Genomic DNA, 23510 nt, shown 5'->3' with positions numbered 1-23510 from the left:
CTGGGTCAGCCCGGGGGGGGGGGGAGAGGCAGTCAGCCACCCTGGCAGAGGCCCAGGAGCCCAGCCCTGCCCCTCCTCTCCAGCTGTCCTCTGACCATCTGACACGGGGTCTCATCCTGGTAGTGATGATTACTCAGAAGGCCAAACTCAGTACAGGAACTATCTCTCTGCATGCCTTGACACTTGGGAGCGGGTGACTGGCTCCTTGTCTCTGGCTGTGCCCCCACCCCACAGCCCCTTACAAGGCCAGGCAGATGCCCTTCAGACAGAGGGCTTGGAGGAGCCAAAGACACCCAGCACAAAATCAGGTGTAGAAAAGAATCAGGACACCCTCCCACGGGGTTCCTCCTCCAGGCACCCCTCAAGCCTCTTGTGCAGCAAGCAAGCAAACCGGCAAGGCCAGGTGAGGAGGGGTCTTTGCTCTGTGGAGAGTGCTCTTGTGATCCACCAGCCAAGATGCCCCACAGCCACACTGCCCAGAGCCAAGGGCCCACTGGGGCCTCATTCAGGCAGCAGAGCTGGGGCTGAGCACTGTCACACTGAGGGCCCATCAGTGGAAGGTGTGGGATGGGTTATTGATGGGTAGGAGGGGATGTATTAATTACAATTTATCCCCCCAGTCTCCCACTTGTGGGTTAAGCAGAGTATTTAAACCCCATCCTTGGCAGCAAAACATAGATGCTTGAAACTAGGCTGCCAAGCATTATATTTTCTGAGCAATCCCAGCTAATGAAGGTTAGCTGGCTTCCCCTTTGCTTCCCCCTCTTAACAGAGAACCAGGCAACAATTTATAAAGTTAGCTTAAAAATGGTGTTTACTTACTTAACAGTTTTGCGTTGGATCACAGTAAAACTATGCAGGTAAAATACTTCTAGGCTACAAAATACATCGTTGATTACAAACATGGAGTCTGTGCTCAGAGAGGCCACCAACAGGCCTTGAAGACATGGGGAAGCAGAGAAGTGTGAGAGTGACCGGAAGCAGAAGGGCTCTCTTGTTTCTTCCCGCTGCTGCAAACAAGGAAAATGGCATTGCACAGAGCTCTCTCCCCAGCAATCACATTCCTGTGGCCTGAGTCTGTCTAGCAAGGCGGCCCTGTGATCGTTTGCCCCTCAACTTACTGTTGAGTATATGCTTTTGTCTCCCACATTGCCTGCTGGGATGAGGGGTCCCAGTACTGCCACCACAGCTGCTCAGCTGCTTGACAGCCCTTCCTCTTGGGCTGACAGCTAATTTACCCCACAGTGCCTGGGAGTTTCCATAACCCCAGGCTCAGCCCCCTGACTAGACCCCCTTTCTGGCCTCCCTCTGTAAGCTGCTCAGACAGACCTTTGTGCACTGTCTTCCTGGCCCTTCTGCTCCTCTTGCCTCAGCACTGTACCCCCCCCCCTTTTCTGTGGGGAATTTGTCAGTCCTGGCACCTGCTGGCTCTCCTCCTCTTCTAGGGAATGGGTTGGGTGGCAGGAGGCTGGCCCTGCCCAGGAGCATTACATGCAGCCTCAGCACCTGGAGAGGAAGAGCTGAGCACCAAGGCCCAGCAGCCTTTGCAGCTCACAGGATGTGTTGGCACAGGCAGGTTTTTGAGTGCAGGGGGCAGCAGCTGCTGCTGCTTCCACAGGGTCTTGTCTTGCATCATCCAACTCCTGTCCTGGCCACCCCATTGGCCCACCTGCAAAAAGACCCTCAGGATTGCTGCTGATCCTAAGGATGAGCCGCCTTCCAGTCTCATGGCTCTACTGCTTGGTGCCAGTCCTGTCCCATTGCATGGCTTCTGGTGCCACAGCTAGGACTGTGCTGTTGTGACACAGAAATAACAGCAAGGCATGATTCATCTGTAGAAAACCCACAAATACAGGAGAAGGCAGTAATGCTTCTGAATGCCAGTTACTCAGGGTGGGGAGAGGGCTAGTCTTGTGCTCAGGCCCTGCACAGGCAACTGGTTGGCCACTGTGAGAACAGGAGTGTGGGCTAGATGGGCCTTTGACCTGGTCTAGCAGGTTCTTTTCCTGGCAAAGGGGCCTTCCCCCAAATTCCCAACCCTCATGGTACCTGGCACTTGGGAAGATGTTTTCACCCTTAGATACTAGGACTAGGAGACCTGGGAGGACACAACACTGATGTTTTGGATGCACACACATCCTAATGAAAAGGAAGGCTAATTTGGAGCAGCAGAACCTCATAAGCAAGATGATTTGGAGAGGTGGTGGTGACACAGACTGGAAATCTCTACCGTAGAGAAAGATCCCGAGTGATGCACATCCCTGCCCAATGCCTAGTGACCAAGTTGGGGGATGAGGAGCAAAGCAAGAGGCTTCCTTTCTGGGCGGGGGTGGGGCGGCAGTCACTCCTCGGAGGCAAGTGTGCTGCAGATCGAAAGGGGAACAGGAGGACTTGCCTCACCTGCTGGTGCGAGGAGCGCCTTTGCATCTCGACTCCTGCACAGCGCAAGCACAGGAAGGCCCGGCTGAAGCCCCGCCAAGAGGCCCACCTGCTCCTGTCTGCTAGGGGCCGGCCAGTGTCTGCTGCTGGAGGTCACCGCTGCTCAGAAAGGAAGACACGGAGTGGGGCAGGAATGGGGAGATTTCAAGAGGCAGAGGCTATTCCAGGCCCGCTGGGCGCTTGCAGAGCTTCCTGTCTTCTGCAATGCTGGCTTGCGACTCCAGCGCAACCCAAGCAGAAGCCCCACAGCTTCGGACCCTCGCCCGCCCCATAGCCCTCCAGCATCTGCCTGATTCTGGGGAGCGCTGCGCAAAGGGAACACCCTCTGTTCCCAGAGCAAGTCCGTGAGAGAGAAAGCCCAAAATAGTCCCTGAAAGGGAGGAAATATGTGGCGCCGCTTCCCAAATTGGGAGCGTCCTCCAGCTCCCCTTGTCCCACGGCCTGCTGGGAGACTCCGGGGTGGGGGAAGCGGCTGGCCGGGCGGCAGCTGTCTTTGGCCTGGCGACCCCCGACTCGCCTGCCCAAGCGGAAGGGGGGCCACTCGGGGCCTGCCTTCGCCTGGGGGGCCTCCTGGCCAAGCGGGCCATGGGGCGACCCTGCAGAACGATCGAAGGCCCTGACCGGTGGGTGCCTCAGTGGCCGCTGGCGGGGCGCGGACGGGCTAGGCGGGCAGCCTCCAGGATGGGGAGGTTACTATAGCAACAGATCCAAGGCTAGAGGGATGGATAGCTGGACGGAGCGAGCTGAAAGGGGTAGCGGGGAGGCTCGTGCTCGAGGGAGGGGGAGAGGTGCCGGGACGCGTGCCGTCAGGCTGGCTGGCTAGCGGCGATGGGGTGGGGGCGTCCCGTCTCCGCGCCTGCCTGCCTGCTTGGCCGGCTGCCCGCGTCCCCGCCTTCCGCTCCCCGCTCCCGCCCGTCGAGGCTCGTCGGCCGGTCCCGTCTTTGCCAGCTTGTCCCTAAAAGGTGCTGCTGGCCGGTGGGGGAGGGCCCGGCCCCTCCCCGGCTTTTAGGCAGTGCGAGCCGCTCGGGGCGCGCAGCCAGTATCCACCATTCGGGGCTCCGCTCGCCTTTCCTTCTCGCTCTCGCCCGCTTGAGCGCCTCCGACCGTCCTTCCCGTCGGGTCCCGACGCCTCTCCAGCCGCAGCCATGGAAGCCATCAAGAAGAAGATGCAGATGCTCAAGCTCGACAAGGAGAACGCCATCGACCGAGCGGAGCAAGCGGAGGCCGACAAGAAGCAGGCCGAGGACCGCTGCAAGCAGGTGCCCGCCCGCCCAGCCCCACAGGCCTCTTGGCGCCCACTCCCCAGAAGGGCGGAAGGGCAGACCCCCAGTAGGAACCACACCTCACTAGCCCCCCTCCACCCCCGACAGTTGATCTGGGAAACACCCCCAACTTTGGGTGGACACTTTGCCAGGCAAGAAGACCCCCACCCACTAGCTGTGAATCCGTTTCCAGCTGCCCGGAATAAGTCAGGCAGATGCCCACCCAACTCCCACCGCTGGGCTCCCATCTCTGGAGGCTCCCCACCCCAGATATTCCTGAGTGCAGGAACGCCCTCCTGCCCCCCGTCAGGCCCCTCCCTTACCCCGGGCACCCACTTTCCCGCCGGGTAGGAGCGAGCAGCAGCGCCTCGGCCTCCCGCTGACGCTCCTCTCTCTCTCCCCCCGACCCCACGCAGCTGGAGGAGGAGCAGCAGGGGCTGCAGAAGAAGCTGAAGGGGACGGAGGATGAAGTGGACAAGTATTCGGAGGCCGTCAAGGAGGCCCAGGAGAAGCTGGAGCTGGCCGAGAAGAAGGCCGGCGACGTAAGTCCGGCTCGCGGGGCGGAGGGGCGGCAAGGGGAGGCGCAGGCATGCCCTCAGAGGGCCAGTCCTGCCCGGGCCAGGGTGGGTGGCGCCGAGGAGCAAGGGCATAGGGGACGGGGCCCCTCCAGGTATTCCGAGCTCGTTAAGCCCCGAGCAGCTGCCCGCCAGTGGGGCCTCCCCCCTCCCTCCCTGAGAATGAATTGAGCCGTCACTGGGCCATTAAGACGGGGCGGGCGCGGAGGGGAGGCTCCGGGCGCGGGCCTTGGCACCCGCGCCGCCCGTCAAGTTGTCAAGGCATTCCTGGGCGCTCGTTAGCTGAGGGTCTCCCCGGGGCCAGGAAGGGGCTCTTGGCGCGGGAGGTGATGACACGGCGTGCTCCTCCGGCCAGGCCGAGCTCCAGGGAACGACAGCTGCGAGGGCTTTAAAGAGGAGCCCCCTCGGGGGACCCGCGACTGGCTCGGCCTCCTTCGAGGGCATTTGACACCCTATAAATAAATGCTCCTTGCCCGAGCCAGGCCCGAGACCCGGGTGAAAGGCGATCAGGGGGTCTTAAGGATCGCCTAAAAGGGACCCGCCGCCTGGAGCTCCGCCAGCCCGGACCCGCCGCCAACAGCGGGAGGAAGGGCGGGCGAGGAGGGGGCGCAACCTGCGCGGCTGGAGCCAAGCGGGGAGCGCGGGGCGGGGCCTCTCGTGCTCGGACCGGGCTTCTCCAGGCTGCTTGCTCGGCTTGGTCCGCGCACAGCTCGGACACTGTGCCAGCACCTGCCCGGTATTTCCGGCCCGTGGAAAAGCCCCTTCTTGGCCGGGGCAGATCGGTGCCCACACGCGTAGCCTGCCTGGCGATTGCCTTTGCGCCAACGGAGCCTATCATGCCGGGCCAGTCCAGGAGCAAAGGCCGCCCTGGCTGCTCCTCGAGTGCCAGTGGGCACTGCCAGCAGACATGACCTCTCCAGACTCGTCCTCTTGGAGGGCTCGAGCCAGACAGATGCCAGGCGAGGCGGTGCTAATCGGGGTGCTAATAGGCTCCCGCCTGCTCCTTCCTCCAGCGGCTTAACCCAGAGGCGGGAGGCTGGCGACGCAGCCTGGTCCATAGACTTGCCACTCTTAGCCCCGGGAGGCCTTGCGGGGGACACGGTCTACCTGCTAACCCGCCCCTCAAAGGCTACAGTGCACAGGGCCCCATGGTTGGATGATCCCCCTCAGCTGCCGCAGGTTGGCACGAGAGCCGCTCTCCTTGCTTGCTGCAGGGCGCAATGAGCCTCTAAGCCAGTCCCTTGGGCGCAGGACCGGGAGGCTGCGGGCGACTCCTCCAAGGGGCATGGGTGCCCCTCCTTCCGCACCCGCATCCTCCTTGGCCGCGATTCATGCATTGCAGGGGGTTGGACTAGATGGCCCTTTGGGTGCCTTCCAACTTCTCAATCCTTTGAATCTACGATTCCTCATGGTTGCTGGGCTGCCCAGCCTCTGCGCTCTGTTTTGCGCAGCTGGCTCAGCATTCAGCCCGTCCCAGCCTCCGCCGCCTTTGCTCATATTTGGCCATTCCCCGAGCCCAGAGGAGGAGACTGGCTAGAGGGCGGCGGCGTGGGGGGGGGGGAGCTGACTGGCGCAGAGCAACTGCCGGGATGTAGGAGTGCAGCCGCCCCGGCTCTGTCCCACTCGGAGGCAGGTCCCGCTATTCCTCTCGCGGCCCGTCCAGAACAAGGCAGATGCAGGTTTTCTCCCCAGTGCAGCTGGGCTCTGGCAGGCAGGCCAGGGCTTCCCCATGTTTCGTATGTCCTGCCGATGGAGCACATTTTTCGCATGGAGCACATTTTTCGCAGCCCTATGTGGGAAGTAAATGCCCCATCACGGAAGTGTGTGTGGCTTCTTATGAGTCCTCATGTAAAGGTAACTTTGCCTTGGGAAGTCCCCCCCGTCCCCCCCACCCCCATTTCCTGCGCTTGTACTTGGAAGGGAACATCGGACTGCTTTGCAATGACTCCAGGCCCGTTTGGGGGCACCAAGACCAGGGCAGCAATTCTGGCTTGGAAACAGGCGAGCTGGCCTGGCACCATTCCTCAGGCTTGCCTTTCAGGTCCCCCCATTTCCATGAGTACAGCACACACATGCTGACTGATGGCACTTCAAAGGGCTGGTCATGGGGGTACAGAGCCCAGGTGGTCATCTGGTCTCTCCCAGGCCAGCCGCTGGAGAAGCTGCCACTGGATGCAGGAGGCAGCTAAAGGAGGCCAGGCTGAGCAAGAGGGGAGGCAGGTCAGGCCCTGGGGAAGGAGAAGGCAGCAAGGGAGGGGCACCACAGGTGGCAGGAGGCTGCTCAGGGGCCTGACTGGGCTGGAGGAGACAAGGCAAGCACCTGAGAGGTGGAGGTCCTTGAATGGAAACATGTAGGTGCGCATGTGTAGCATAAGAGCAGGAAATGATGGGAATGTGGACAAACCATGGGGTGTTCTTTTGTCCTGAATGGAAAGAGAGGAACTGAAGCCTGGGAATGTACCAGGGTGATAGCACAGTGCAGACGGCAAAAGGGGAGGTGGCCCCAGATTCACTGGTCCAGGGGGCTCAACATGCCCCGTTCAGAAGGGACTATGATCATAAATGTCACAGGCCAGTTGCATCTTTCCCCGGCCCTGTGGGACAGATACTTTTGCCCTCACAGCCTCCCCAGGAGGAAACTTGGCAAGGGTGGTTGCGTGGGGAGGGACATCCTAGACCTAGAGGGACAGGAAGGAACCCTGACCTCTGAGTTCCGGCCTCAAAGCGGTGGCGGTGCCTAGCCAAACCCTGGGAGAGGATGTGGACCTGAGGGTGTTTCTAAGTGTCAGCAAGGGTTGGGCTTCAGGTTTGCTCTCCTGAGAGCAGGACTGGCTCAGCCCACCCTTCGACCCCAAGACTCTTCGCAGCATGCATTTCTGCCTTAGGGGGCTGGTGTTTCTCTTTGTGCACCAGGAGGCTGCCATGTCACACAATGGATATAGCACAGGCACAGCCTGAAGGGAGTTGCTTCTGGCACCCTCACAGCTGAAGGCAGGAGAGGGGCTCCCTAGAAGCTGGCCTGGACGGGGGGACGGGCAAGTGCTCCTGCAGCTCCGCCAAGCACTAGCCCTGGACTAGGGAGTCTTTCAGGTGCAAGCCTCCTTGGTCCTCTGGAACGGAAAGTAACTCAGTGGCCACAGATGGCTACTGGCACCCCAGAGCCATTCTTTGAATTTATGAGCATCTCATTTTCTAATTAAGAGTCAGAGAACTGTAGAGTTGGAAGGGGTCCCAAGGGCCATCCAGCTTATCCCCTGCAATGAAGGAATCTCAACATAATTCAATTCAATTAAAACATTAGACATTCAAGAACTATCAGACTCTGGGAGCTGTGCAAGGAAATAGTAAAAGAAGATAAAACCTGAAAACCCAACACTATTCAAGCAGCTTTAATGATATAAAACAGAAATAGACAGGACAAAGCTGAGTGGTGGAGCATCTGCCTTGCATGCAGGAGGTCCTGGGTTCAGTCTCCAATGGCAGCAACTCCAGGCAGGGCTGGGAGACACTCTGTTTCTGAAATCCAAAGCAGCTGCTGCCTGCCTGTGCAGACACTACTGACCTAGATGGCCCCAGTGGTCTGACTCAGCAGAAGGCAGAGAAAAGGAATTGTGCTCCAATGCAGCAAGCAGCAACATAGTATTTCAAGAGACCAGGGAGTAGAAACACATGGGAAATGTATGAGCACATCCAGCTTGGCATAGAGTATTGTGACACCCCTTTCCCAGCACTTGTTTTGGAGGGGCCCTATCATGCCAAAAGGTGGCAGGTGCTTAGCTACCAGCCACAATGGCTGTGTTCTCCCTTCACCGCCAGCTGTTTCACCCAAGAAGGGGCTGGAAGGGATCTTGGTGGCCATCTAGTCCAACCCCCTGCTCAGTGGAGGAAACACAGAGCTAGAGTCTCCACCTCAAAAAGAAAACAGACGGATGTCTGGGTCCTGCTTGAAGACCACTTGGGACGGAGAGGCTTGCCCTTGCTCTCCAGGGAGCAGGAGGTGCTCTCACCACCCTCAAACTCATCCTGCCACCTGGGACAGCAGCAGAAAAGAACTCCCTGCCCTTTTCTGTGTAATGACAGCCCTTCAGCAAAGACGATGAGAAAGAGGAAGAAGGCTCTCATGTCTCCTCTTCTCTGGGAAAAGCAGGCTCAGTTCCTCCAACCTGGCCTCACAGGACTAGTTCTCCACACTCCTTGAGCATCTTTCTCACCTTCCTCCGAAGCCATTCCAGTTTATCTACGGCAAAGTGGAGGAGCCCAGAACTGGGCAAAGGACTTCAGATCTGGTTCAGAAAAGGACAACTGAAATGATCGTGGGGATGCAGGAAGGTGGTAATGTTTGGGACTTTTTAGTTTAGAAAAAAGGCGAGGAAGAGGCGTCATGATAGAAGTCATGGAGAAAGTGGCAAGAGAAAAGCTTTTCTCCCTCTCAACACTAGACCTCATGGACGTCCAATGAAGCTGATGTTGGCATATTCAGGATAGATCAAAGAAAGGACTTTTTCACACAGTGCACAGTTAAACTATGGAACTCACTTCCACAAGAAATCAGAGGCGGATTTAGGGAAGTGCAACCAGTTGGGCATGGAGCCTCAGGATAGGAAGAGGCAAGGACACCAAATTTCGGTGTTGCACATGGTGCCGCTGAAATTTGAGACCCCAAAGTCTGCCACTGCAAGTAGTAGTGATGGTCACCAACTTGGATGGTTTTAGATGGGGATTAGACAAATTCATGGAGGGTAAGGCTATAGATGCGGGTGGCACTGTGGGTTAAACCACAGAGCCTAGGGCTTGCCAATCAGAAGGTCAGTGGTTCGTATCCCCGCAATGGGGTGAGTTCCTGTTGTTCAGTCCCTGCTCCTGCCAACCTAGCAGTTCAAAAGCACGGCAAAGTGCAAGTAGATAAATAGGTACCGCTCTGGTGGGAAGGTAAACGGCGTTTCCGTGTGCTGCTCTGGTTCGCCAGAAGCGGCTTAGTCATGCTGGCCACATGACCTGGAAGCTGTACGCCGGCTCCCTCGGCCAGTAAAGTGAGATGAGCGATGCAACCCCAGAGTCGTCCTTTTAAGGCTATAAAGGGCTCCAGGCCAAGATGGCTATGCTCTGCTTCTACAGTGGGAGGCAGTAATGTTTCTAAATGCGAATCGCTGCCTGGAAACCAGAAGAGGGGAAAGTGCTACAGTACAGTATTGGGTTTCCCATTAGGGCATCTGGGTGGCCACTGTGAGAAGAGGATGCTGGACTAGATAGGCCCTTGACCTGATCCAGTAGGCTCTTCTCAGGTTCTTAAGCAGAATTTTATTCTCCCTTGCTGTGCAGTGGTGTTGTCTAAACACTCTGTGATGAATGGGATAAAGGCAGCTTTAAAAGGAGCAGAGAAAGGCCAGTGGCTCTGATGGGGGACCCCTCTGCCCATTTGTGATTCACAGGTCTGGTCCACGGGCTTCTGAGCATACACAGGGTGCCAGGTATGCCCACCAGGCAACCACTTTACTGAAGCCAAGGAGGCCTGGCCAGTGCCTGGATTGGTGAGTCCCTGGAGCAGCCACATGGGTGCTGCTGCTGCTTTGAGTGCCATGTTGTAAGAAAGTAAGACCAGAACCGAATATCCTGCAGCTCCAAGGACAAAATGCCCCAAAGCAGGTACAGAGTGTCCCTCAAAGAATCTCTTAACAAAGATCCCTACTGATGGCTCACCTTTACAGGAGAGCAGCCTTGGAGCAGCAGATGTGACCTTCATTCTTGTGCCTTTGCAACAACCATGTCCAGCAGCTGACCCCGTCTGATAGGGAGACTCGGTTCAGTTTATCCGAAGGTCACCAAGTGGCAGTGGATCGAGTTGTCCTTCGGAGGAGTCACAGCAGCAGGGAGATCCGAAAGTCCCCGCTTGGCTTCCAAATTGGTTCTCTTCTCAGCCCTCCAGCCAAGTGGCCACCGGATAAGCTCTGTGGGGGCAAAGCGAGCCCAGAAGGGGGCGCAGCGGAGTCTTCCCTAAGGCCACCGCATGAAGCCGTCGGGCGGGCGAGCGATGCTCTTCCCGGGGCAGCGATACTTGGCACGTTGCCCCGGGAGAAACCGTCGGGGAGTCCGGGGCCCCCGCTTGCTAGGAGGCCTGCAATGGCCAGGCCTGCACGTAGCCTTTTGCGGCTGAGTCCGGCCCGCCTAGCGCGCGCTGCCTCGCTTTCGACGGCGCCGCGACCCCCGAAGGACAGCCCTAGCCCTAGCCCCCTCCCGCCCTCCCTCCGCGGCGGGCTCTTTAAGAGCGAGCGAGCGAGCGAGGCCGGGCCACCGCGTTGGAGGAGGCGCGCGATGGGCAGAGCCGGCAGGAGGAGGAGGAGGCGGGGCGCGGAAGGGCGCCTCGCCCCGCATCCTGAGCGCTTCTTCCTGCTGGGCGGGTAGGCGAGCAGACGGAGCGACCGAGCGACAGCTAGAGCCCGGGCCAGGAGCCCCGCCAGCCCGCCGCGCGCCCGCCGCCCCCGATCCAGCCCCCGCCCGCCCCTCCGCGCCTCCGCCCGGGAAGATGGCCGGGAGCAGCTCCATCGAGGCAGTCAAGAAGAAGATCCAGACACTGCAGCAAGTGGCCGACGAGGCCGAGGAGCGCGCCGAGCACCTCCAGAGGGAAGTGGACGCCGAGCGCCAGGCCCGCGAGCGGGTGAGAGAGCCGCGGCGGCGGCGCCGACGGCCGGGAGGGTCCGCTTCGCTCCCCGGAAGGGCTCGGCCGGCGCCCCGAGGGGACCGGCCGGAGCACCGACGGCCTCGACAGCCCCGGGGCGACCTTTCCTCTGAAAGCTTGTGTGGGGCTGCCGGGGCACCCGGCGCTGGACTCTCCCCGGGGCGACCCAAGGAAGCATTGACTCGGACGAGCGGGGTTCCCGAGCATGTGCAGAGGGCTGGTTCGAACCGGGTGGGGCTTCCCGTCGGGGGACTCCCCAGGCATCCGCCTGCATCCTGCCTGCCTCGTTCTCTCGCGCTCCGCCCAGCGCAGAGTCGCCCGGCCCACCTGGATCCGGGGAGGCGCCGCTTCCTCCGCGCTCCTTTCCCGGCCTAAGGCAGCATGGGCGTGGCCTCGTCGCCCGCGGGCCACATGGTTGCTCTCGGGAGAGTGGTCTTTCTGGAGGGTGCTAGGGTGGTGCCAGAGGACGTGGTCTCCGCAAAGGGCTCTGCTCTCTAGCGAAGCAGCATGTGCGAGGCGCGCGAAGGTCTTACAGCTCCTTCAGCCACTCCTGGCAGGGGACGCCCTTGTGCCCGTTTCCCATATGGGGGAGCGGAGGGTGTGAGGCTGGCATGCTGCCCACGGGCCTCTTTGCAGCGGAGTGTGAGGCCTGGTGGGCGCCTCCTCCTCCTGGGGTTCCTGCCCCTGAATCCTCACCCTGGTACTCGCACCCCTTCCCAGGATCATCTCTCTAGTAGTGCAAAGAGAGCAAGGTGGGATCCTGGTGCCATTTCAGCTGTGCGTGAGAAGGAGGTTCCTGCTGAGAAGAGGGTGCGCTGCGCACTGCAGGGAGAGCGCTGGCTGTGGTTGCCTGGCTGTGCAAGAGCTGGGGGGTGGGAAGCTGCTTTGCAGCCACGATGGGTTGGGGGACAGGATTTGGGTCAGCTTGACACCCCCCCTTTCGCCAGGGCCTGCTACTGCCTGTGACATCATTCTGTGGGGGGCTCGGACGATTGGGGTGTGGGACATGCCTGGCCTGGGGGCGGGGGCTTGCAAGTGGTCTTTCCTCCGAGAGGAAGACAATAACGAGGGTGCACTACTGAGGTGTGTGTGTCTTTCCCTGTATGCCTGACCCCTCCTCTTTGCAGGCTCTGGGAACTGAAGCAGACCGGTAAATAATTGACAGGAGGCTGGCAGGAGTCCTGAGGGTGGCTTCCTGGCCAGCCCCAGCTGGTGCCCCCCTCCAGTCGCTTGGCTGTTCCCTGAGCCCAGGGGGAATCAAATTATCTACTGCACCATACACCTGGGGGAAGGGAACAAATATGAGGTGGGGACCTTCTGGTTTTTTGCAGAGCTGTGAGAGCGTTTCTGCATTGCAGGGAATGAGCAGGAGCCTCCTTCCCTGTGCCTGGGACTCCCAAGCCAGAGAGTTCCTTCTGGAGGGCTTCCTTCCCTCCCTGCCTCTTTGGGCTGGAGTTTCTGGCCCTCTGGGTGGGTGAGAGGGCCTTCCCTGTGCACCCCTCCCCTGAGGATCTTGAGTAATCCCACCTGGTTGTGTGGTGGAAAGAGAAGTGGGCTGATGCTGGCAGTTGGGGTGGGGGACTTAGCCCCAGGACCAGGATCTCTCCCCACCTGTGTCTCCATTGGGTGAGGCATGGAGTGGGAAGGCTGCCTGGCTCAGTTGGGCTGCAAAGGCTCAGCAGCCTTGACCCCACAAACAGCTTTGGATCCCCATAGGAAGCTCACCTGGCTCACCTGGCTTGGGGGTGTCTGCACTGAGCAACAGCAGCTGCCCAGTTTCAGGATGGAGTCCTGGTCAGCCATCAGTGATGGAGCCCTTAGCTCTACCAACAGCCAAACAATTTGTTCCAATTTAAATTCTGTTTAGTTTATGAAATTTATATACAACTTGACTGTAACAAAACATCTAAGTGGTTTGTAAGTCATATGGTTGTTTAGTCGTGTCCGACTCTTTGTGACCCCATGGACCACATCACGCCAGGCACTCCTGTCTTCCACTGCCTCCCGCAGTTTAGTCAAACTCATGTTGGTAGCTTCGAGAACACTGTCCAACCATAAGACATATTAAGACTATCAATACAATACAACACCTTTATTGGCATAAATAAAACAATAAGCGCAAAACCATCTATATATACTGAAATTCTAAAACATATTAAAATTATCAATAAAAACCAGCAATTAAACATTGAAAAATGGTTAGAGTTAGCAATGAATGAATGAATGAATAATAATAATAATTTATTATTTATACCTCACCCATCTGGCTGGACCTCCTCAGCCACTCTGGGTGGGTTCCAACACAATATTAAAATACAATAATTCATCAGATATTAAAAGCTTACCTAAACAGGAATAGGACTAGGCTAGCAAAAATATTTGAAGCAGGCACCAAAATAATACGGGGAAGGTGCGTGCCAGATGTCAATAGGCAGGGAGTTCCAAAGTGCTGGGGCACTTTATGAGGCACCTGTAAAAGGGCTGGTTCTGCAGGTCGAAGCAGCCAACAAGTTGTTCAGGAAAGTGCAGGTCTTGCCTTATGGCTGTTCTGCTACTCAGAAGTCTTCCACTGCTTCTTGTGTGCAGCCTCCTGTCTTAAGAGCCCTATGGTTAGTGCCAGGGCCAACCCTCCCTTGAGGCAAGGTGAAGTGACCATCTCAGGCAGCAGATCGTTCTCTCCACCCCACCCCACCCCTTGTTTCTGATGTAGATCTTCATGCCCCCTTCTTCCCTGCCTGCCTCAGGCACCAAAATGTTTTGAGCTGGCCCTGGTTAGTGCAGAAGGTCCTGGCTTGAATTCCCAGCAGCATCTCCAGGTAGGGTTGAGAATGTCCCCTGCCTGAAACCCTGGAGAGCTGCTGCCAGTCAGTGTAGACAATACAGAGGCAGATGGACCAGTGGCCATAGAAGGTAGCTTCCTATGCTTCTTTCAATCTAGCCGTTCCTGGCTCCATTCATTGCCTAATTCCTTTGTAGAGCCACCTGCAGCAGTGACTGATGGTGTGTCTTGTGGCAGTGAATTCTGTAGCTAACTGTGCATTGCTGTGTGGACTCTGGGTGGCAGGTGGAGGGGCAACCATGCCTCTGCTGGAACCTTTAGTCTGGCCCATAAAGACAGTCATTGCAAGATTCAGGAGCCTCCCTATCCCTACCAGTAGAATAATGCAATCACAGAATTGGAGAGTTGAAAGGGACAACAAGGGTCATCTAGTCCAACCACCTGATGCAGCACTGCATTAGCCAGGCATTTTTATATTGCCATGGGGAAGTGGGGATGAGGCGTGGAGACTTCCTTTTCTGATCTCAGGAGTCCTCCTCCAGGTGAGCATCCCAGAAGCTGGGCTTCCCACTCCTCCTTGGTCCTGTGCCCCACAAAGCCCTTCCAGCCTCCTCTGCTGCTCCTTCCCTGGGCCCAGCTCTCCATGGGTCTTGGGGGAAGGCTGCTTCCTGACCTCCTGCCTCTCTGTGGGGCAGTCCTCAGCCTTCCTGTGGCTGCTGTGCCCCCCCCTTTGCTGATTCCTGGGACTGAACCAGCAGCAGAAAGCACCTCCCTTGGTTGGAATGTGGGGGGAGGGAGGGGCTGAGGGAGTGGGGGTGGGGGAGGAGTCCTGCCTCCGCTGGCTCCTCCCTTCCCTTCAGCCAGAGCATGGATGGGGAGTGAGGGGGAATCCCACCCCCATGCTTTGCAGCTGCAATAAACAGGAAATCCACCCCCCACCCCCTGAGCAGCTCCAGTCCATCTCCTTTTTGGGAGCGAATCTGCTCTGGAGGCATTCCTGCCGCTTTAGTCACTCCAGCGCAGGCAGGCAAAGCACCCATCCTACTCCTGCTCCTCCCCCCCCCCTCTGCTGGGCTGCCTCCCTTTCCGACCCCCAGCTGGGCTGCTGCGGCCCAACAGCCATCCTGTCTGGGTGGGGCAGGTTCCCAGGAGCTGCTTGGGCCGGTCTTTGCCCAGTGTGCCAAAGGCTTTCAGCACACAAAAGTTGGAATGTGACGTCACCTTGCAGGTGGAATGGTACTCCTCTTGTGTAGGCCGGGGACCTGGGCGGGGTGTGTGTCCCAGGAGCGTCACCTAAGAAGAGCCCGCTGAATCAGGCCAAGGGCCCATGCAGCACCCTCTTCTCACAGAGGCCAAATAGATGCCCATTAGGGGTCCAGCAGGATTTGGGGGCAAGAGCCCTCTCCCCTCCTGTGGGGTCCAGCAACTGGGATTCGGGAACTGTGGAGGCAGAGTAGAGCCATCCTGGCTAGGAGACACCAAGAGCCGGCTCCCTCCTCCTCCTCCTCCTCCTCCTCCTCCTCCTCCTCCATGAATTTGTCTAATTCTCTCTTAAAACCATTCAAGCTGGGGTGGGGAGTTCCACAGTCTGCTGCTGCAGGAGGAGGACTTTTCTCTTTTCTCTGTTCTGTGCTGCTGTGAGGGAGAGCAGCCCCCCCCGCCCTGCACACCCCCAGTTGTGTTGTGCTTTAAAGTGCCTAATGCATGCTAAAGTTTAAAAGCCTACAAGTCCCGGCCTGCAGGTGTTCAGTCTTAAGTGCACGAGATGGAAGGAGGGGGGGAGTTGGGGAAGGGGTGGGGGTGATATTGCACAAGTTGGGCCAGCTCCAGAGAGAGGAAGCAGCCGGGAAAGCACCTGGGCCGGGGGGGGGGGAGCCTGGGGGAGCTGCTGCAAGCCAGAGCTGGGAAGGAACCTTCCTGGGAAGTGACAGGAGACCTTCTGCGGGCAGAGCCCCCATCTCTTTCCTCACAAGGCTTCGTTTCCAGAGCCTTGATCATCTTAGTCACCCTCCTCTGCACATGTTCCAGCTTGTCAATATCCTTCTTACATTATGATGGCCAGAACCGGACACAGGTGTGGTCTGACCAAGGCAGAATGGAATGGGACTTTCCTCCCTTAATTGGGATGCTATACTTCTGTTGATGCAGCCTGGAAGAGCATTAGTTATTATTTTTGCTGCTACATCACACTTTTGACTCATGTTAAGCTTGTGGTCCACTAAGACCCCTAGATCTTTTTCACATGTCCAACTGGTAAGCCAGATGTTCCTCATCTTATATGTGTGCATCTGGTTCTTCCTGCCTAAGTGCAGAACCTAACATTTGTTCCTATTGAAATTCATTTTGTTAGATTGGGCCCAGGTCTCCAATCTGTTATGGTCATTTTGAATCTTGCTTCTGTCTTCTGTGGCTTTGGCTACCCCTCCCAGTTTGGTGTCATCTGCAAATTTGATGAGCATCCCCCTCAGTTCCTTCATCTAAGCCATATAGATGTTGAACACCATTGGCCCTGCAGCAACCGCTTTGTCCCTTTTCCCCAGGATGACAAGGAACCATTAATGGGCACTTTGGGTTTGGTCAGTCAACCAGCTACAAATCCAGCGAAGAGTAACCTTGTTCAACCCACATTTTACAAGCTTCCTCTCAAAAGTATCATGGGACACTTTGTCGAAAGTCTTACTGAAATCAAGATACACTAGGTCTACAGCATTCCCCTGATCCACCAAGTTTCTAACTCTATAAAAAAGAAAAGAAATGGGATCCATCAGGCATTACTACACTACACTTGATCTTAGCCAAAAGGCCGAGAAGGCATTACTTACTTTTGAGAAACCCATGCAGGGTCTTAGAAAAGGATGCTGTGATTACTAAGTGCTCACAGACCAACTATTGAATTATCCGTTCTAGGAACTTTCCTGGTATTGATGTCAAACTCACCAGTTGGTAGTTACCTGGCTCTTCTCTTTCAGCATTTTTGAAGATGGGGACAAGATTTGCCCAGATCAAGTCTTCAGGGATCTCTGAGATTGCATCTGCAAGCTCCTTTAGTACCCTTGGATTCAGCTTATCAGGCCCTGGGGATTTGAATTCATTTAAAGTAGCTAGGTGTTCCCTTACTACTTCTTTTTGTATCTTGGGCTGCAGCTCCTTCCTTACATCATTCTGTTATCACCAGGTTGGGCATCTCTTTCCTTTTGGGTGAAGACAGAGGCAAAGTAGGTGTTGAGTAGCTCCGCCTTTTCTCTGTCACCCAATAGCGTTTCTCCGTCTTCTCCACACAGAGGACCTACCACTTGCTTGTTCTTCCTCTTGCTTCAAACATAGCTGAATAAATCTTTTTATTATTTTTAAGCACGAGCTCGTTCTGAGCTTTAGCCTGCCTGACCTTCACCCTGCAACTGTTGGCTACTCATGTATACTCCTCCTTTGTGATTTCCCCTTTCTTCCATTTCTTATACATGCCCTTCTTAACTCTAAGCTCATCTGTAAGCTCCTTTAGTACCCTTGGATTCAGCTTATCAGGCCCTGGAGATTTGAATTCATTTAAAGCTATCATTTAAAGACTATCATATCTATTACTGTGGGCAGGAATCCTGTAAAAGAAATGGAGTGGCCCTCATAGTCAACAAAAGAGTGGCGAAAGCTGTACTGGGATGCAATTTCAAAAATGATAGAATGATCTCGATACGAATCCAAGGCAGACCTTTTAACATCACAGTAATCCAAGTTTATGCACCAACTACCAGTGCTGAAGAAACTGAAATTGATCAATTCTATGAAGACTTACAACACCTTATAGAAATGACACCAAAGAAGGATGTTCTCATTATAGGGGATTGGAATGCTAAAGTAGGGAGTCAAGAGATAAAAGGAACAACTGGCAAGTTTGGCCTTAGAGTTCAAAATGAAGCAGGGCAAAGGCTAATAGAGTTCTGTCAAGAGAACAAGCTGGTCATCACAAACACTCTTTTCCAACAACACAAGAGACGACTCTACACATGGACATCACCAGATGGGCAACATCGAAATCAGATTGATTATATTCTCTGCAGCCAAAGATGGAGAAGCTCTATACACTCAGCAAAAACAAGACCTGGAGCTGACTGTGGCTCAGATCACCAGCTTCTTATAGCAAAATTCCAGCTTAAACTGAAGAAAGTAGGAAAAACCACGGGGCCAGTAAGATACAATCTAAATCAAATTCCTTATGAATACACAGTTGAAGTGAAGAACAGGTTTAAGGATTTAGATTTGGCGGATACAGTGCCTGAAGAACTGTGGATGGAGGCTCGTAACATTATACAGGAGACAGCAACGAAAACCATCCCAATGAAAAAGAAATGCAAGAAAGCAAAGTGGCTGTCCAATGAGGCCTTACAAATAGCGGGGGAGAGAAGACAAGCAAAATGCGAGGGAGATAGTGAAAGAAACAGGAAATTGAATGCAGATTTCCAAAGAATAGCAAGGAGAGACAAGAGGGCCTTTCTAAATGAGCAATGCAAAGAAATAGAGGAAAATAACAGAATGGGAAAAACCAGAGATCTGTTCAAGAAAATTGGAGATCTGAAAGGAACATTTCGTACAAAGATTACCACAATTAAGGACAAAAGTGGAAAGGACCTAACGGAAGCAGAAGACATCAAGAAGAGGTGGCAAGAATACACAGAGGAATTATACCAGAAAGATATGGAGGTCTCATACACCCCAGGTAATGTGGTTGCTGACCTTGAGCCAGACATCCTGGAGAGTGAAGTCAAATGGGCCTTAGAAAGCCTTGCTAACAACAAGGCCAGTGGAAGTGATGATATTCCAGCTGAACTATTTAAAATTTTAAAAGATGATGCTGTTAAGGTGCTACACTCAATATGCCAGCAGGTTTGGAAAACTCAGCAGTGGCCAGAGGATTGGAGAAGATCAGTCTACAGCCCAATCCCAAAGAAGGGCAGTGCCAAAGAATGCTCCAACTACCGCACAATTGCACTCATTTCACACGCTAGCAAGGTTATGCTTAAAATTCTACAAGGCAGGCTTAAGCAGTATGTGGACCGAGAACTCCCAGAAGTGCAAGCTGGATTTCGAAGGGGCAGAGGAACCAGAGACCAAATTCCAAACATGCGCTGGATTATGGAGAAAGCTAGAGAGTTCCAGAAAAACATCTACTTCTGCTTCATTGACTATGCAAAGGCATTTGACTGTGTCGACCACAGCAAACTATGGCAAGTTCTTAAAGAAATGGGAGTGCCGGATCATCTCATTTGTCTCCTGAGAAATCTCTATGTGGGACAAGAAGCTACAGTTAGAACTGGATATGGAACAACTGATTGGTTCAAAATTGGGAAAGGAGTACGACAAGGCTGTATATTGTCTCCCTGCTTATTTAACTTATATGCAGAATTCATCATGCGAAAGGCTGGACTGGATGAATCCCAAACCGGAATTAAGATTGCCGGAAAAAATATCAACAACCTCAGATATGCTGATGATACTACCTTGATGGCAGAAAGTGAGGAGGAATTAAAGAACCTTTTAATGAGGGTGAAAGAGGAGAGCGCAAAATATGGTCTGAAGCTCAACATAAAAAAAACTAAGATCATGGCCACTGGTCCCATCACCTCCTGGCAAATAGAAGGGGAAGAAATGGAGGCAGTGAGAGATTTCACTTTCTTTGGTTCCACGATCACTGCAGATGGTGACAGCAGTCACGAAATTAGAAGACACCTGCTTCTTGGGAGAAAAGCAATGACAAACCTAGACAGCATCTTAAAAAGCAAAGACATCACCTTGCCGACAAAGGTCCGTATAGTTAAAGCTATGGTTTTCCCAGTAGTAATGTATGGAAGTGAGAGCTGGACCATCAAGAAGGCTGATCGCCGAAGAATTGATGCTTTTGAATTATGGTGCTGGAGGAGACTCTTGAGAGTCCCATGGACTGCAAGAAGATCAAACCTATCCATTCTTAAAGAAATCAGCCCTGAGTGCTCACTAGAAGGACAGATCCTGAAGTTGAGACTCCAGTACTTTGGCCACCTCATGAGAAGAGAAGACTCCCTAGAAAAGACCCTGATGTTGGGAAAGATGGAGGGCACAAGGAGAAGGGGACGACAGAGGATGAGATGGTTGGACAGTGTTCTCGAAGCTACTAACATGAGTTTGGCCAAACTGTGAGAGGCAGTGAAGGATAGGCGTGCCTGGCGTGCTCTGGTCCATGGGGTCACGAAGAGTCGGACACGACTGAATGACTGAACAACAAAGCAGCTACACCGGTTTCCTTAAACGCCTCCCAGTTTTCTTTCTTGCTGGAATTGCCTGCATTTGTGTCTTCAGTGTTTCATTTTTAAGAAACTCCCATCCATCTTGGGCTCTTTGGGATGTCACCCAGTAGCTCTTTAAGCTTTTTGAAACTGGACTTCTTAAAATTCTAGTCATGAGTCTTATCCCACCCAGTTTCAGTAATGCCTACCATGTCATATTTGCTATCCTGTATAAAAGCTCCAATTCGTCTTGCTTGTTTCCCATACTGTGTGCATTTGTGTAGAGGCAACTGAAACCACGAGTCGCTCCCTCCAACTGCTTGCTTCTTGTGATTTCTTGCCCTTTAGCAGGTTTCTGGAGCACCACCTCAGTTTCCTGTGCATCAATGAAGCTATTATCCCAGTACTGTGTGTTCGTCTGTTGTCTGCAATGTTGTTTCCCATCTCAAGATCTGGTTTAAAGCTCTCCTGATCGGGTTCACGCAAAGGCATTCTTGCCAACCGCTATGAGATGCAGCGCATCTGTTGCCAGAAGTCATTCCTTAAAGAAGTGAAGATCATGATCCAAGAAGCCCAACCCTTCCTGTGCAGCCAGTGGTTTACCTTCAGTATTTTCCTCTCTTCCTGCCATGGCCTTCAACAGGAAGGAGTAATGAAAAGACCACCTGTGCTTGAAGGCCGAGTCTCCTAGTCCCTTGCTATGCATCGCAGGCTGTGTGTGGCAGTATTATTTGTACCCACATGAATCAGAAAGAAGGGGTAGTGGTCAGTGGGCTTGATAACACTTTGCAACTTCTCTGTCACATCGTGAATCTTTGCACCTGGAAGACGGCACACCTCCTGGGGCACCCTGTTTCCACTGCATAATTCTGCCTCTGTCCCCCTCATAGGAAGTCCTCTATTACCACCACTCATATCTATCTCTTCTTGGGAGTGGCAGCACATGTTCTAAGCACTGTGCCTTTCAAAGCCTCCTTGGAGTGTCTGCCACTGCTGTTCTTGAGTCTCGCCCTTTTGTCTGTTGGAGCTTATCTGGATATTATTGGGATAGATTACAAAGGCAGGAACCTTATGGTTTGAGTACTTCCTACTCCTTCCTCTCAACTTGCCTTCTGCAGACAGCAGTTCCCTTTCTCTGAGGTCATTTCCTTGTAAGGTATCAAGTGGGTTATCGGCATACTCATCCACAATCAGCAGCCTTGGATCTGGAGGGGTTAGGGCTGGATCCAGACACATCAAAGAAGCGTTTCAGCTAAATGTGTTGTAAACTCATCCAGGGAAATCCAGTTGGGAAAGATGGGACTCCACAGCGCCATCTGGTGTCACAGTGTTATATTGCATATAAAACACATTCCTTTACCAATCTAGCTGAGTCCTAGGTCAAGAACGGAAAATGTTTTCTCCAAACCCATCTCCTCCTGTGTCCTCCTCCTTGGGGGGGGGGGGGGTTAGCAAGAATCATTCTTTGCTCTGTACCTTTCACAGTCATCTTGGTGTATTCTGAGGTCAGCAGTTGCTGTCCCAGCTCTTCTGGCCCAGAATCGGAAGCGATTTTGCAGCCCCAATGACCCAGCACGGCTCCTGACAGTCCCACTTCTGTGTGTCACATTCTTCCAGGGGTTCATCTCTTGCAACAGGCGATCTTCGTCTCTGTAGGGGCATCCCGCCTCTCTTGCTGTTCTATCACATCCGCTCAGCTCTGTTGAGAAACCTGCATGTGGTCCTGTCACTCGAAGTGTGCCTAGGCAGGCAACAAGTTGCTGGACCTTCTCATCCAGCAAGGCAACCAGTTTGCACTTTTGCACATTCTCCAGTAGGAAGACCGACATGGTGCAGGCGTTGCAGGTCATGGCAGCAGCTCCCTCACCTTCCATGCACACCGTGAGACAGGACTCTGGGCCTCCCCCACTCAACATCCTGGCCAGGGACTCTGTGCACAAACTCACAGAAGTGGCTAAACCGTGACTGCTGCTGGCTGCTATCTCCTCCCCAACTCACTTCCTCCTTCAGCCTGGCTTCCTCTCAGCAGCAGTAGTGCCTCCCACTCAGATCATGTGCTCAGCAGAGCACTCTGCCACACCCTCAAGCCTGCAAGCAGCCTTCATGCCAGATCACTCTCTTCCGCCTCCTCTTGCAATCCTTGCAAATTCCCCTGCTTGCAAGCTCCCAGAAGCTGCAATCAGCTAAGTTTAAGAAAGTGGAAAGTTTTCTTGATTCCTGGAAGTGAGGCCAAGAGGAGGCCAGTGGGAGTATTGAAAGGGAAACTGCGCCCCATGGCTTATTTGGGGGGCGGGGGGCGGGACACACACATGTGCAAGAGCAGGGCAAGGAGAAGTGAGGCAAGGTTATGGGGACTGAGTTGAGGGGCTTTGGGCTTGGTGAGCCGGGGGGGGGGGGGAGCAGAGGAACTGAGATTTGGGGAAAGATGCTGGGGCTCCCCAAAGGGCCAGCAATGGGGAAGGGGATGAGGCTCTGCAGGCCCAAGCCTGGGATGGGAAAGGGGTCTAAGGGAGGCCCCTTTTGGCTTCCAAGTTGGCTGGGCCTTGGCTGGGGTCAGCAGGGAGAGGGGAGGGGCTGGAGCTCAGGGGCAGAGCATCATCCCCAGGGTCAGACCCCTGCCTGGCACCTTGCGAGTCCTGGCTGCCCACCAGTGACTGGCTGGATCCACCAAGGCCTGCCCAAGTGGGCACAGCTTCTGATGTGCCTGGAATGGCCTAGGCTTTCCTGGGGTGGTGTTTTGCCATCTGTGGGGTGGGAAGGGCTGTGAGGTGGGAGTGGGCAGCCCTGTGGGGCTGTGGTTGGGTGGCATGGGGAGGGCAGCACGTGCCTGGAAGTGGGGAGGTTGGGCTGTGGAGCAGGGCTGTGCCTGTGCTTGACCCCTGGGCCCTCTTCCTTCCTTCCTTCCCAGGCTGAGTCCGATGTGGCCTCTCTCAACCGTCGCATCCAGCTGGTGGAGGAGGAGTTGGACCGAGCCCAAGAGCGCCTGGCCACCGCCCTGCAGAAGCTGGAGGAGACGGAGAAGATGGCTGACGAGAGCGAGAGGTGGGTAAGGGGGCTGGGGGGGGGGCGCCTCTGGGCCTGCTTGAGATCTCCACAGCTGCCTTGGGGCCACTTTGGGTGAGCTTGAAAGGCCTTGGGGCAAAGAAGGTCCTCTGATGAAGATCTGAATATGGGAACGTGAAATGAGGCAGAGAACAGCTGAAGTGTAGAGTTGGGGGCACCTCAGAGGTCATCCAGACCCACCTCCTTCTGATGCAGGAAGTGCTGTTCTCGACTCATCCCTTATCTGCATATGATTAGGAGAGGTTTCAAAGGCAGGAAGGCTATGGCTCAAGTGCTTCATGCTCCTCCTCTCAACTCTCCTGCTGCCATTCTGGATCTGCCCAGAGTCCAGTCAGGAGAAGATCCATTGGGAGACCATCCCTCATTTGCAGGGGGGTCTCTGTGTCAGAGTCCACAAGAGAGAGGTTCTGCCAGCTCTGGCCAGAGGGAGAGGGGAGCCAGACCGCTGAGGGGCTGCAGTCTTTTCAG

General features: G+C 54.9%; 1 protein-coding gene across 8 annotated transcripts in view; it reads left to right on the top strand.

Moving 5' to 3' along the window:
* The first annotated feature begins 3451 nt into the window (after positions 1-3451).
* TPM2 (tropomyosin 2) overlaps positions 3452-23510 on the top strand; it is a 28210-nt gene continuing 8151 nt past the window's right edge. For 2 of the 8 annotated variants that reach the window (XM_033163857.1, XM_033163856.1), the window contains exons 1-3: positions 3452-3698; positions 4118-4243; positions 22888-23021. In XM_033163857.1, the coding sequence (XP_033019748.1) occupies positions 3585-3698; positions 4118-4243; positions 22888-23021 (374 nt within the window). In that variant the 5' untranslated portion in view covers positions 3452-3584. Of the gene's footprint in view, positions 3699-4117; positions 4244-10764; positions 10929-22887; positions 23022-23510 lie in introns of those variants that run through there. The other 6 variants (XM_033163855.1, XM_033163854.1, XM_033163861.1 and 3 more) reach the window with 6 other exon arrangements.

The sequence above is a fragment of the Lacerta agilis genome, chromosome 11 (assembly GCF_009819535.1).
Source record: "Lacerta agilis isolate rLacAgi1 chromosome 11, rLacAgi1.pri, whole genome shotgun sequence".
Lineage (NCBI taxonomy): Eukaryota > Metazoa > Chordata > Lepidosauria > Squamata > Lacertidae > Lacerta > Lacerta agilis.
Note: the sequence above shows the minus strand (reverse complement) of the source record. Positions and strands in the feature narration are given on the sequence as shown.